The 15461-nt window shown below is 37.5% G+C and overlaps 1 protein-coding gene across 1 annotated transcript in view; it reads left to right on the top strand.

Annotated features, from left to right (window-relative positions):
• The window catches only part of PARD3B (par-3 family cell polarity regulator beta), a 1040345-nt gene that overhangs the window by 517682 nt on the left and 507202 nt on the right, over positions 1-15461 (top strand). Inside the window, exons 7-10 of the mRNA XM_032754819.2 lie at positions 4753-4878; positions 7483-7841; positions 10208-10347; positions 11489-11617. Of these exons, the coding sequence (XP_032610710.1) occupies positions 4753-4878; positions 7483-7841; positions 10208-10347; positions 11489-11617 (754 nt within the window). The remainder of the gene's footprint in view (positions 1-4752; positions 4879-7482; positions 7842-10207; positions 10348-11488; positions 11618-15461) is intronic.

The following is a 15461-nucleotide window of genomic DNA, read 5'->3' as shown; positions in this document are numbered from 1 at the left end:
GTAAAAATGGCATTGTAGATTGTATCAACACTTCTTGAAATTTACATCTATCTAACTGGATTTAAAACTTGTTCTCTTGATGGAAATTAAAGCGTGTGCCTCAGAGTTCATACTACCCCTATTAAAACAATTGTACTGAATTTGTTTTAGATATTATGTCACTTTGTAATAAGACGACCACATTTAGCACTAGATTGATATTGACAAGGGTTGTCAGAAACTTAAAAGAAAATCAATTTTTCACTAACATGACATGATTTTAGTTAACTTACTGAATTTATTTTCTTAAACACATCATTGAAAAGGGGGGATTCCTTAGTTTAGTTTCAGATATCAAAGACGAGACAATTCAATTGATTTTCCCAAGGTCATACAAAATCCAGCTCTCCTAACTTCTCACTTCATTGTTCTTTCAAGAACTAAAATTTTCTCAAAGGTTATACAGTATTAATTTAGTGGTTCTGAATATTTATTCAATTCAGTCTGCCCTATAGCAAAAAGAACAGATTTAGTCATGGTATTTTGGTTGGCATCATATTCAGCAGGTAGCCATCTGCTACCTGTAATTGCGAAGTCATCACCTTTTTTTTTTTTTTTTTTTTTTTTTTTTCCAAGCTCTCGAAGGAATGAATGTTCCCAAAAAGAAATGAACCAAAAAGCTAGCAGCTCTTATTGTCTCATTTCCTGTATGTGTTAGTAAGTGTGTTTATAAATGTTATGGGTTATGGCATTGGACAAACTGAGGTTGTTTTTGATAGGTAGGGTGAATATTTACTCAGTTGTCATGAGAAATTCTAATGACCTTTGGCAGAAGTATACTGACAGAGTTTTGTGAACTACCAGAGCTATTAAATGACCAGGCTCTTTAGTTTAATGAAGCTGGGATAGAGCACAAGATCTTCCCAATTTCCAAAAATGAGAAAATATACAGTGTGACAGTCACTATACTTCATTTTCAGTAGTTCAGAAAACAAGCTGATCCTGTAGATCACAAATCACATTCTCTCACTTCAAACGAGGGAAATACACTAAGCTTTATTGATTTCCTCCCTTCTCCTTTCTGGTTCTGATTCCTAGCACAAGCCTTGTGGAATAGAAAAAAGAGTATTGGACATGGTTTCAGAACCATTGGTTTTGAATCCCAGTGTTCTTTTTAATAACCTTGAGCAAGTCCCCTAAACTTGCCCCTTTTGAGTACCTACTTTACATCAAGGTTATGGGGATTAAATAACATTAAAAATGTGAAAGTTTCCTGTAAAACACCTAATGTATGAACGTGTAAATCATCAGTATGATGATTATTTTGGCTAAAACCAAAAAGCCTGATTCAGAAATGCAGTTTTATTATAAGTTCATGGTTAACTGTTCAGTAACTTGGTGAAATAGTTCTATTATTTTTTTTTTTTTGCTATCCACCAGTGTTATAGAAAGGAAATTTAATTAAAAAACATTAAAAATGCTATGGAAGTGGAGACATGAGCCAATAAAAGTTAAGAAGTAATGAGTACAGGCTGAAACAGCACACTTAACTCAACCCATGTGTCTAGATGCAACTGCGTATAGAGCATGTCAGACAAGTGTCTGACTTCATAATGCCAGATGGTTTCACTGTATGAGCACAGGGGCTTCGTTAAGGTCATAGTGGCATACTTTGCTCTTAATTTCCTTCCATTTATTGGTTTGTGCCATTATTTTAAATTAGAATTTACATTTAATTTTTTTACTAAGATGACTGTAATTGGCTTTGCCTCCAGTGTATTTTTTTATTTTTCTTTCTTTTAGAAAAACATTGCCACACCTGTTGTTGAATAAGAAACCTAATCTAAGTTAGATCATCCTAAGTAAATTATAGTGGCTGCTCTGCTAGATAAAGCCTCAATGAATTCATTAGATACCATCGCAGAGGGGTGCTGAATGCTGCTTGTATTGAGGCCCATTGGCTTTCCCAGTAAAAACAAAGCAAACATAAAAAAAACCCCAAAGTTCTTGCAACTAAAATGCAACTTAATTTTATTCAGATTTTTAAAATCAGTGTGTTTTTTGTGAATTAAAAACATGAAATCTAATTCGTTTCAGTACAGATAGTGTAATATGCTTCAGTTTCATAGGGAAGACAGCTAAACAGGAGAGAGAAGGAGAAGGGCTGGATGAAGGCTTATAAAGACTGTGAGAAGAGATGTTCAAAGAAAAATGCTAAGCTGGTAGAGTCACTGAGGCTGTGTGACATTGGGAAAAGAACAGGAAGGAGGCAAGGAGAAGATGTTGGTGCCTAAATGATAATTAAAAGAGCAAGAAGAATTGTTACCCCTCTAATTCTGTGAGGCTGTGGATTTCAGCATCCTTTGTCACTGTTCATTAATGCAAATTAACTGGTTAGTCTCGGCCTATAACTCCTCGACAGCATTAATCTTTAAATTCTGTGAGTCTTGGTCCCAAATGAGACAACTACCACAGCCCACCAGTTTAGGGCAAAGAGGATAATGAGGTATTGTTTTCTGAGCCTTCTTGTATTGGTCTGGATGAAATCAAACTGGAGGGAATCTATGGAGCAGAGAGGGCAGAAGTGGTTTGTTGCCAGGGACCAAACTAATAAAATCAGTCAGTTTTACATTTTACCAAAATTACCTCTGACGCATGGGTTTTACAGTTGGGCTTATTCTGTCAATAAATTTTTCATGGAAAGTTAGATTATTTAGATCAGTGAGGTTCACATAGCATCCTCCAGCTGTAATATGCCAGCTAAATTGCAACCCAGTGGCCCGAAAGAATTAATTCATCTCCCAAAATGTGAAATTAAATCCTAGGGAGTAACATTACATGACTGATGATGTACTGAATTAAATTAAAGGAAGACTTGAATGCTTGTTAAAAAAATATCACTTACATAAACAAGTTTATAACCACATGTGAGCCTCCTAATGGATCAAGTTATTGTGAATCCACCCTAACAAAAATCCAAAATGTGAACTCTTAGGATGCTGTTTAATTTAGGGAAAAAAAAAACCCCACAATTTTGATCTATTATTTTAATGTGTCAAATAGTTTCATTTCTAATATTGTGTTTCAAGATTAAAGTAACACAGAATGTGATTAATTTGCTAACCTACTGGAACTAGGAAATGAACCACAAGACCCCACTGCACATTTGTGCCTATGACCCTGAGCCTTCCGTGCAGTAGACGGCATGGCTGTTTGCTGTTCTTTCTCCTGCAGCAGCATGCTGTATTCATTTAACATGTTTGAAGTGAGACCCAAATATCACTGCCATGCCTGTTGAGGTCTTGAGATGATGGGAGCTCATTTAGGGGACAGAGGCTCAACTCCATGGCCACTCCAAACAGGAGGACTGCTTTCTCTAATACTTGCATTATAGATTGCCCTTTTCTATGGCTGACCCTGTTATTTACACATAAAATGTACTCATGTTTTATTTAGATTTGAAATTTAATGTGAAGGTATTTTGTAATAGCACACATGGTTTTTATACAAAAGAGAGTGACAAAGTAGAAAAACAAGAGGATTGATAAAGTGTGGATCACAGTTTCTCCAAACCTAGCAGACTCCTCTTGCAGGACATATCTATCTTTCTTACTCTGGGACACAGCTAAGCCTTGTCACATCACAAGGAGAAGGGAAATCCCACAAATGAGAAATAACGAAAATATGTATAAGTTCCATTTCTTATGGTTTTGGGTTTAGTTTTGGTTTATATATGTAACAGAATCGTGTATGTATGTGTACACACACACACACACACGCGCGCACACACACACATATTTTCATTCTTGTGGCTATAGTTTTCTTTCTTCTTTCCTTCTCTTCCAACCCTCCTGATCCTAAGCTACAGCCACAAAAATCCAGAGGCCTCTTGGTATCCTCTCAAATTTAGCCTCTTCTGGGTTGAAATTTCAGACGGCTCTTCCCAAAGCCTGCCTTCATCATGTCACTGCCCTACTCGGAAGCGGGGTCTACTGGATGTCCCCCTCCAGGTCCATCAGATTAAGTTCATTGGCTGTTTGTTCAAAGCCGTTGTGTGTGGCACTGGTCTCCCATCTAGTTAGCTCTCAAATCTTTGAAGGCTCTAGGCTTGTTAATTCTTTAGTTTTTGAACTTCAGCTGTCCCCCAAATGTATAGTGAAATTACCTGGTCCTGGTCCTACAGCTTTGTCTCATACTCCTCCATCCTGATCACACAGAAAACACCCAACACATACTTGATTTGGTAGCACCGACGACAAATGGGATCCAGCTTCCTTCTAAACTGAGTAGTATGATCTGAGCTTAAATGTTTGTTTACTTCTTAAAATGCAAATTATTACAATAGGTAGTAAGACTGCAAAAACGTTACTGTGAATACCCTAATGCTCTCCCACTGCTAAACATCACGTTGCCATGTTGGCACTAACTCAGACTTACTTATTATAGTTAGGTGTGATGCCCTTCTCCAAACCACAAGTCTTTGGTGCCAACTCCACTAAACTAGCCTTTCAATAAGTTTACTGCAAGCATGAGAAATGAAGTCGCAGATTGATGTTGGTACTTATGCATATTTATCTAGAAGGGCTTTTTCTCTTGTAGTCAGTTTTGGCTTTTTTTTGGATTAGGGATTAAAATAACAAACAGTTGCCTCAATATAAGGTAAAATTTCTTTCGTAAATAGAAATCAGTATGTATTTCTGAATAGTTGCAAGTGGAGAAATAATTAGCATTTATTATTCAGTAATTATATTTCAATCTAAATTTTGCATTTAGGATTCTAGGACTCTTCATCCGAGGCATTGAAGAAAACAGCAGGTCCAAGCGGGAGGGACTATTTCACGAAAATGAATGTATTGTAAAAATCAACAGTGTGGATCTCGTAGACAAAACCTTTGCTCAGTAAGCATTTTTTCATTGTTTTATTTACTTTCTTGATCCCTAGCATGGTTATAATCATTACTGAACTCATTATGATCAAAATAGTAGGTAGAATTTCTAGTCAGTTCCCTTTGAACAATCCAGGACATCCATTTTCGAATGCTTCTAATGTTTTAGCCTGCTCAAAGGTGGCCTACACATGTCTCTGGCAGGTCTGAGAATGCTAAACTACAGAATATCACAAGCCTTCCTGCCTGGCTGTCTTTACTGGAGCATCGTTGAACGGGTTTGTTTTTCTTGGGCTATGGGTCACTTAAACTGGTATTTAACGGCTCTTTTCACAGACTGTTAGTTCAGCTTATTAATTAACTTTCTTGGTGTCAGCAGTCTTCCTTAAACTAAAAAATCTGTGAGAGATGTCTGAGGACTCACTGAATCATAGAAACAAACAGAAAAAAATAAAATTAAAATACCGTCTCCTGGCCAGGCGGAGTGGTTCATGCCTGTAATCCCAGCATTTTGGGGGACCGAGGAGGGCAGATCATGAGGTCAGGAGTTCAAGACCAGCCTGGCCAACATGGTGAAACCCCATCTCTACTAAAGATACAAAAAAAATTAGCCGGGTGTGGTGGTACGTGCCTATAATCCCAGCTACTTGGGAGGCTGAGGCAGGAGAATCGCTTGAACCTGGGAGACGGAAGTTGCAGTGAGCCGGGATTGTGCCTTTGCACTCCACCCTGGATGACAGGGAGAGGCTCCGTCTTCAAATTAAATAAATAAATAAATAAATAAATAAATAAATAAATAAATAAATATTAATTTAAAAAAACTGTCTCCCTCAAGAAATCATCTCTGTGCATGTGAAAATGTTGAGGGAATAGCTTCCTGTACCCAGGAATTAGAGTGTATAGTAATCTGATGCATATTTTTTTAATGTATGTTGGCATTGCAGTGGGATTCTGGACCAAAGGACTAAGTACTAATAATCCTTGGGAGTCATTACCACCCTCTTGTTTCTGACCAAAACAGCTACTAATACATCTTCTCGCTGGGCATTAGTTGTCAATATTGTATGTGTGCATGTGGACAAAGATGAGTGGTTGTGGGTAGAGGAAAAGTGGGTACTGGCTGCTAAGTATGAAAAGAAATGAAACCTTAGAAGAATCTGTTGTGTTAAAATAATGAATGATAGACAAAACTATAATTATTATTAGTAATAATTTTTTAATATACTACTGTGCTTTTTCACAAGGACTTGATAATTATGCAAAGCAATCATTATCACTTCTGTTTTATAGAGGTGGAAACTGAGGCTCATAAAAATTTAGTATAGAGTTAGTATGGAGTAGAAACTGATTCCTATGCAAGCAAAAATAACATAGGGGAACTGACCACAGGAGTTAGGTGGCCTATGTGAAATCTTCCTTCTCCCCTAACAATTTGCAGAATTAAGCACTTCAGAAAGGGGGGTGCAGGGTAGGGTTTGAGGAATCAGATTGCAGTTGGGGTTAGGATTAGTTATTATGTGCTGTGGCTGCTAGGAACAGAGACCTGAAATAAGAGTAGCTGAAACAAGATTAACATTAATTTTTCCTAGCAACAAGCAAGCATGGAAGAGGGCACTCCACAGTTAGTGCGGCAGCTGCACAGCCACCAGCGGGTCAGGCGGCTTCCGTTTTCTGCTTTGCCATCTCGCCATGTGACTACTATCCTTCAGTGGAAAAATGGGCACAAGATGGCTGCTGAGTTTCCTCAGTCACTCTGAGTTTCAAGAAATAGGGAAGAGAAACAGGAGAACAAATAAAAGTTTTTGTCTCTCTACTGAACCAGCCTCTTCTAAAGAGCTTTCCTTTAACGCCTTCATTTATATCTTCTGGGCAAGAAAGAGTGGGAAAAGTAGTTGTTTGACCCGAGCACAGGGCATCTAGAGGCATGAGGAAGAAGGGGAGAAAATGTTACAAGAAGTTTGAGGAAGAACACAAAGCGCTAGGTCATAAAAGTGAAAAACACAGTTGCTCTATGTGAGAGTAACAGGAAGGGTGCGTGTTGGATTGAAATTCCACTGAGACATTTAGGCACAGCCAAGGCACCTGCCAAAATGTCTCCATGAGCAAACATGGGTGTCAAACTTGAACTTGTTTAACACAACCCATGTTAGAGAAGACCTGGATTTTAGAAGGATGTCCTAAAAGAAACCTAACTAATGATCTGATCCAAAATATCAAATTATTTTGCTTTTTATATTCACTTTGGTAATCACTTCTGGTTAGATTTTCATCTTTAGAAACATGTAAAAGCTGTGAGTCATTGGATAAATTATTTCATCTCTCTGAGCCTCAACTTCCATGTCCGTGAAATGAAAGCTATTTATACTTACCTAACATGCTTTCTAAATTAGAGAAGGATGCATGGTAATAATGCATGTATAAGCCAGTGCAGGGGCACCTAGTGCAAATAGTAAGTGGTAACTAGTATGTAGTTGGCAAAGTCATTCTGATAGGAATATTGATTGTGTCTCCTATGATTAGCCACTGTGCTGCTCTTGGTTGCCATCCTGCTAGGGTACTTTAGAAGATGCTGCACCTCAGAGCAGGGTCATCATACATTTATCAACTTTCTTTCCAGGGCTCAAGATGTCTTCCGCCACGCAATGAAATCCGCAAGTGTGCTCCTCCACGTGCTTCCTCCACAAAACCGTGAACAGTATGAAAAGTCAGTCATTGGCTCTCTTAACATTTTTGGTAATAATGATGGCATTTTGAAAACCAAAGTGCCGCCTCCTGTCCATGGAAAATCAGGACTAAAGACAGCAAATCTCACAGGAACCGATAGTCCTGAAACAGATGCATCAACTTCCCTGCAACAAAACAAGAGTCCCCGAGTACCAAGGCTGGGAGGAAAACCATCCTCTCCCTCTCTCTCCCCTCTCATGGGATTTGGCAGCAAGAAAAATGCAAAGAAAATTAAGATTGACCTAAAGAAAGGTAATTATTAAATTATGCCTAATAGCATTCTATTATTGTAACATGTAAAATTGGTTAAGAGAAATGCATTAAGGCTAATTTAGTTAATTCTCCCTTCATTTAATTGTATCAAAGAATAGATTTAAGTGTATACTTAGGTAACTTAAATTTCTTGAAATTGTACTTTTTTATTCTTTTCTTCGGAGCGTATAGATTATTTTAAACAAGAAAATAATAAAGACCTGTTGGGAAGTGGAAAGAATCATTGCAAACCTGATATCAACAGAGCAATATTGTATTACAACTTAACACTAAATAGGCACGAAAATTCAGTTGTCCCTGTTCTGAGCACGATTAGTGATTCTTGAAGCATCCTTTAGGCCATGTCCAAAAAGCGTATTGTTTTTCTAAGACAGTCTTCTAACAACAAAAATTCACTCTTCAGAAAGCAAATATGTAATGTTTACTAATTTCTCTGATTCAACATCGCAAACATTTAAAACATACCTAATTTCAAAAGCATGTATAATATTTTCTTTCTTCATCTTTTTCAACTTTTCTATCCATTTCGAGCACAGACCAGTGAGAAGAGATCATGTGTGTACATGCATATTTATGCAGTATTATACACACATACATAAGCATTCCTGTGCTTCTGTGCTTTTGTTCATTTTGTAACCTCTGCTTTATATTCCCTTCCCCCATTGCAACCTTCTGGAATTCTGTGTTTTTCAAGACAATTCAAAAGAAACCAAGATCTTATAGATTCTTGTCTGAATTAATAGAGAATTTATGGTCACAAGGTAATTTTAGACAAACTATTAAGGTCTTTCAAAAACAAATAATGTATCTTTAATTAGGATATGAAAATGATTCTGGAAAGATTCTCTGATCAAAATTTCATTCACCTATAAGAATTCTATTCTGGGAATAAAATACATTGACTAGTAGGTACAAAAATACTTCAGCGTGCTTATCAATCAGGATTTTTATTTAAATGCCTCAGTTGTATTTTTTGTACAAATGATCCAGCTGTGTGTAAGACACAGATTTGGGTGTTTTAGGTATAGAAAAATGAATCAGACACAGAATCACCTTAAAAATTTATTACAAAGCCTTGAATGCAAAAAGGAAAGATATGACATCACATCTGTACTTTCGCAAGATTAATCTGACAGCAAAAAGATACACTGAAGACAAGGCCAAACAACAAAGGCTAAGTAAAGCGTGCACTGCATCTGTCTAAAGGTGGAAACATAATAGGCATGCGTTAATAAATGACTGGTTGTAGGAAGGAAAGAAGAGAAGAATTACAGTGATTGCTGAGGTTTTTCAGGCAGAGCAAGTTGCATAATGGAGATGTCATTGCTAGAAATTAGAATTTTAAGTAGATGAGGATATTTGAAAAGGTCAGGATCTGGATTGGAGAGAGAGATACATAGTGAAGTTTGAAATGTGCATGATGACATCTAGGAAGCTGACATCAAAAAGAGACATTGGAGCCATAGAGATTTAGGTCTCTTTCACTGGAAGATATACTTGGATCCAGGAGCTGGCCAAGGCAGGGAGTCTAGGGGACAAACTGGTCTAGGACAGATCCTTGGGAAACATCTATGGCTACATGGGAGGACAATGGGTAAGATTTAGAGAGAGTGATGGATGTGATGTGATCAAACATAGGAAAATAATCAGAAAATAAAGACGTGAAAACCAAAGACAGAGTCAATTTCAAAAATAAATGGTGGGAATCATCAAATCTAGACCAACAGAGATGGTCGTGGGTAGGTCACTGGTGATGGAAGGTTGAAGACGCAGTAAGATGGAAGTAAGGATCCTTCAGGGTACAGAAATCTGAGCATACCTTTAGACTGAGTGAAAAATACATGAGAAGGGAGAAATTGGAGACGCAAGAGAACAGGACGGGAGCAACAAGATGCTTGCTGACCAGACAGTGGGATGCAGCAGTACGAGGAATTGAGACACAAGTAGAGGGCTCAGCCACAGCTTGTCCAGCTCATTTAACAGGCTGACAGAACTTAAGTCAAATCGCCTTTTGCTTCTCAGAAAGTACGAAGTCAGGTTATGATTTATTGAGAAATCAGTCTCCTGGGCATCTGGATAACATGTGCATTTCTTCTAGAACCTGAATGAGCCAAAGTGTGACACATCTGGATTGGGCCCTAAATTCACTTTGATACGTCATGGCTTGTCAGGAGCTATAATCTGCATTTGAAACCCAAATAACTGAAGCATATTTAAAATGTCCCAGAATGTAAATATTTTACTGATTCTATATTAGTCTAAATTAGGTAGATCTTACTGTAAGATTGAATATAATATTACTCATGCTTAAGATGACTATACATTTTCCTGTTCTTATACACTAGGCCCTGAAGGACTTGGTTTCACTGTGGTTACCAGAGACTCTTCCATACATGGTCCTGGTCCCATTTTTGTAAAAAACATTTTACCAAAGGGAGCAGCAATAAAAGATGGCCGCCTACAATCAGGGGACAGAATTTTGGAGGTAAGAATTGGAGTTAATAGTTGTATGAAAATATTTCTTGGCATTTAAATAATGCCATTTAATTGCATTGAAATATATGTAAATATATTAATATTTTTATTTTGAACCTAATATATATTAAAAATTATTACTTATAGATAAGATAAGAACTTTTAGTATAGAACTGGTTAATGAGGAGTCTAGTTTTGTAAATCCCCGATAAGGTCAGTGATATGGGGCCAAATGATAATGAAAACCATTTCTGATCTTCCCTCTCTTACTTCTACCTCTTAGGGTCCCTGTGAAATTTGGATTGAATCTGAGAATTCAACATATATTCAGTTAGGGCTAAAAAGTTAAAAAGTCTTTATAATAGTCTTTTCAAACTTGGCCAGGACAAGCCAGAGTATCTCAGGTCATTCTATGCTTTGTCCATATCCCTATCATCTGTGCTAGGATAGCAATGAAAACAGCTGGAAGGGATTTTGCAGAGAGATATATTTGGGATACCAAAAGTAAGAGGGTGGCTGTTTGTTTTCATTTATTTTTGTCTGAGGACATATCGTCTTGATAATTATATATTGTCCATTTACCTTTGAAGCAATCATCTTCATTAAAAGCAACACTTTAGCTTTTCATGTTCTAGATCATGAAAGAAGATGCACCAAATGACTAATTTAGCTCCAAATTAGAATTTCTAATAATCTGTGATAATCTGGTGACTATAATTTTCTAAATACATTTAAAACCTGCAGGATTCTATTGCTAGATGTGTATTTGCAGAGAAATTTGCCTTGTGATCATGGTTCACTCTGCTTGTTGAATTAGGCAGAAAATGACACTAAGTAAGCCTTTGAAATCTGCTTTCTACCTTAAGCAGAATCATTTTGTGGTACCTGTCAGTCCAGTTTCCCCCATATAAGAATGCGATGTCTTAGGAAAAACTGCTGATATTAATTACCGACTCTGAGTTCATCCAGCATCATAATGATGATGAATTACGGGAAACATTGTTGGGTTTTGCCCATGTATTTAGTTTTCAACTTTTCAGAGCTTCCTCAAGTATGGGATCCCATTTGCTTCTTGTTTTAAAAAACTATCTAGTGTAGAAGGAGATAAGAAGTATTGTGATTGTGGCTGTTCATATGCTTTTATTCATTAGGTAAATGGGAGAGATGTCATCGGACGAACCCAGGAAGAGCTTGTGGCCATGCTCAGGAGCACCAAGCAGGGGGAGACAGCATCGCTGGTCATTGCCCGCCAAGAAGGACATTTTCTGCCCCGAGAGTTGGTAATGTTCAGATCTCGGTCTCACTGGATTTTTAATGCCGAGCTTAATACACCCAATGAACTCATTATAGCTGAGAAACGAGTTCTAAATCACAGGCTTCATTCATAACCAAAGTTGAATCACACTCAGGGTATTTTACCCCATTTGGGGTATAGCACTTTTAGAACATTGATACAGCCAGTGGGTATATGTAAACAGTGCTTCCAGGGCACAGATTCAAACACCTTTAGCAATAAGCAACTATTCAACAGTGTGCAACTAATTCAATAAAATATATATTGAATATGTGCTATGTGCTAAGCCCTAGGCAAAACACAGTCAGCAAAATAATTTGTGGACCTACTTTAATGAAGTTTACAGTCTAACAGGAAGTAAAAAGATAGCCAAGTTTTCAAAATGCCGATGAAGATTATGAAGGGAAAATGCAGAGTGCCATGGTAACATAGAACAAGGGTATTTAACCTATTCTTGACGGCTGGGATAGACATCTTGAGAAAGATGAGTTCAAAAGCCTTATTAAAAATGTATACCCTTAGACCTAGTAACTAGACTTCAAGTAATCTGTCCTAAACTGATGATCAAAGATGTGGAAAAAATTCATGCACATTGATTTTTTTCCCCTAAAGTCCTATCTATTCCAGTGATATATTGGGTCCTGTATAACCATAAGGCATTGGTTAGATAAATAACTAGATAGCTTGCCAGTGAAATATAGAAGTACTTAAAATGGTTTCTGTAAAAAATTGATAATAGCATGTGAAAATGTTCATAATCTAATACTATATTTAAAAGTAGGATATAAAATTATGTGTGCAGTATCATCAAATTACATTTTAAACCTTGTTAACAACTAGAAGCAGATACATCTGGGATATCGGTTATGAGAGGTTTTCATTTTCTTTTTTTTTTTTACAATAAATACATATTATTTATTTTATTAAAATTGTGCTTTTAAGAAGGCTATAGAAAATTCAAAATGGGGACAGGTGCAGTGGCTCACGCCTGTAATCCCAGCACTTTGGGAGGCTGAGGTAGGTGGATCACCTGAGGTCAGGAGTTCGAAACCTGACCAATATGGTGAAACCCCGTCTCTACTGAAAAATACAAAAAGTAGTCGGGCATGGTGGCATGTGCCTGTAGTCCCAGCTGCTCAGGAGGCTGAGACAGGAGAATCGCTTGAACCCGGGAAGCAGAGGTTGCAGTGAGCCAAGATTGCACCAGTCCGCTCCAGCCTGAGCAACAGAACGAGACTCTGTCTCAAAAAAAAAAAAAAAAAGAGAGAGAAAAGAAAATTCAGAAGGGATTTTATAGCTAATAACAAATAGAAACAAATGTGATAAAAGGACTTGTATTTACTCCTTGTTATTTCCTTTGAATCTGTATAAAAATTGACAAAGGCAAATGTAGGTTCCCAGAGTTAGGTTATCAGAACAGTAAGGATTAGTTGACAGAAATGATGATATTTCACTTGAAGAAGAGAAATTTTAGGAGACATGACAATGTAAAGAGTTATTGTATGGATTGGAAAGTAGACCTAATCTGTTTCTTCAGGCAGTCTGTACCCAGTAATCTACTTATGCATTAACTCAACCACTTACTAAGCATCTGCTGTGTACAAAGTTGGAGGTTCTGGGTATACAAAAATAGTTAAGACTCACTCCCTGCCCTCATTGAGCTTGTTCTAAAACAAATGGTTGGAAGAGGATAATGTTATGAGAACTTTTAATGGACCTGTCCAAGAAGATTTATGGGTTAGTTAGAATATTTAAACAGAGCTTGCCTCTCCAACTGTCCAAGGTGCTCTAGAAAAAGTTTCCCCATTGAGGTTAAATAAGACTACACAAGCTCTAAGTTGTCTCTCTGATCCTACCATTGTGTTACATATATTTATGTTTGAGTCTACAACCTTGTCGAATCACCTGTCTTATATATTAATACTCCTTAATACCCGCCGAAAGGATCCGTCACCTCCAAGTTCCCTTGGCATGGAATTTTCTTTCTCCCTTTCCTTCTCTTTCCCATCATCTTACCCATTTTTCCCTTTCCTTATTGTATACTCTGGGGAGATCTGTAATAAAATAGGGAAAATAAGAAAAAAAGAGTGATCTGAGTGATGCAGATATAGTCCCCATTTCCATTCCTCTACTTGACTCCTCCATACCCAACCATTTGAAAGGTAGAATCCTGAATGTCTGTCTCATCTCCTCACACTTCCTAGAGAAATGATGCAGAAACTTGGAGTCTGGATTTTTTTTCTAAAGTACAGATGGATTCTTCTTTCAATCTTTTATTTATCCAAAGACCTTGGTCTTTCTCTACAAGGGTCAAAGTGAAAAGAAACAATAAAAAAGGGGGCAGTGTGTGTATGCACCGCAAGAGGCCCTTTCATTTCTTGTCTGATATTTAGGTTGCTAGAAATCAAAACTCTCCAAAATCCTCCATGGAACTATGTGCTTATTTCTGAGATAGGAGAGCAAAGAAAGAAGTTTTGACTGTGTATTCTGTTGAACTGTGGTCCTGGAAGAAATAAAACCCTGCATAAAAACAGAAATATTTCAGCCAGCCCCTGAGCATGCAAAAGAATGCAACAACAGAACTCCAGCTAGGAACTTAAACCCTTGAGCCTACAGTTTCTGTCTAGTAGTTCCTTATACCTTTCTCCCATATGTCCTCTAGAATTTTTAACCCCACAGTTAATACCTTTTTCCTGGAAGCTTTGCCCCTCCCCCAGGTAAGGGATGCTGATTTATCCCAGTTTGAAACTCTGAGTTCATTCCTCATCAAAGACAATTACGTCTGGAAGTTAGCACCTGGAATAACATTTAACATTGTCTCTGGAGTTCAAATCCCAGAATTCAACTTCTGTATCCAGCACTTACTAGCTGTGTGATGTAGAGCAGTTCGGAACATCACTCAGAGGCTGTTTCCTCATCTATATTGTAAGAATTGTTGTGAAGATTAAATGAGATAATACAGGCAAAGCTCATAGCATAGTTTCTGGCTAATTGTAAGTTCTCAAAATACATTAGCTATAATTTTTTTTTCTAATACATGAGCATTTCTGTAGTAGTGTAAACACAATTCTATACTCTAGATATATTATGCGGTAGTTGACAGTCAACCATCCAAATATGTGGAATTTTCTTTGTCACCATAGCAAAGCAAGGGCATTTGAGGTTTATAAGCATCTAAGTCATGTGGATCCATAGTCTTCATATTGGAAAATTAAGGAAAGGCACTCTTTTTCCAGCCCAAATGCCTGCCTCGAATGCCAAGAGGCAAGAACCTTGCAGGAAGTTTAAAGAGAGGTGATGTTTGGCACGTGCTGGGCTGTTTCAGTGGGAATTACTTCATAGTGTGGCATGCACCGGCCTGTTTGAAAGGGCAAAATAAAGAAGTGTGTTGTATGATACATCTTTGTGTTTTCCTTTCAAAAACTTGAAGGTGATATCACTTTGGTCTCTTCTTCCTTATCATGATTGATGTACACACTTGACTTTCCACTGAAAATCTGGCAGGATGAAGGAAGGACAGCACTTCCTACTTTTGTCTTGTTCTATCTCCTTTGAGGAAAACAAACTGTGTTTATTGTTTTCCTCTTCTAAGAAACTCTCCTCTTTTGTTAAGCCTTGCTGTTCTGCGAGCTCTGTATCTTCTTAACAGCACTGCACTGCCTAGTTTCTGACACTTAAATCTTCCTTCCTTCCTTGTTATCGTTAGCTTCTTGTAAAGTCTTAACACTTAAGCTAAGGGAGCATGTGGTCAGCAGTTATACAGGAAGTCCCAATATAGAATCGTCTCTTGGATGTGACTCTCTGTCATTCTGAAGGCCATGGTATCCATT

This window comes from Hylobates moloch, unplaced genomic scaffold (assembly GCF_009828535.3).
Source record: "Hylobates moloch isolate HMO894 unplaced genomic scaffold, HMol_V3 SCAFFOLD_1, whole genome shotgun sequence".
NCBI classification, from domain to species: domain Eukaryota; kingdom Metazoa; phylum Chordata; class Mammalia; order Primates; family Hylobatidae; genus Hylobates; species Hylobates moloch.
Note: the sequence above shows the minus strand (reverse complement) of the source record. Positions and strands in the feature narration are given on the sequence as shown.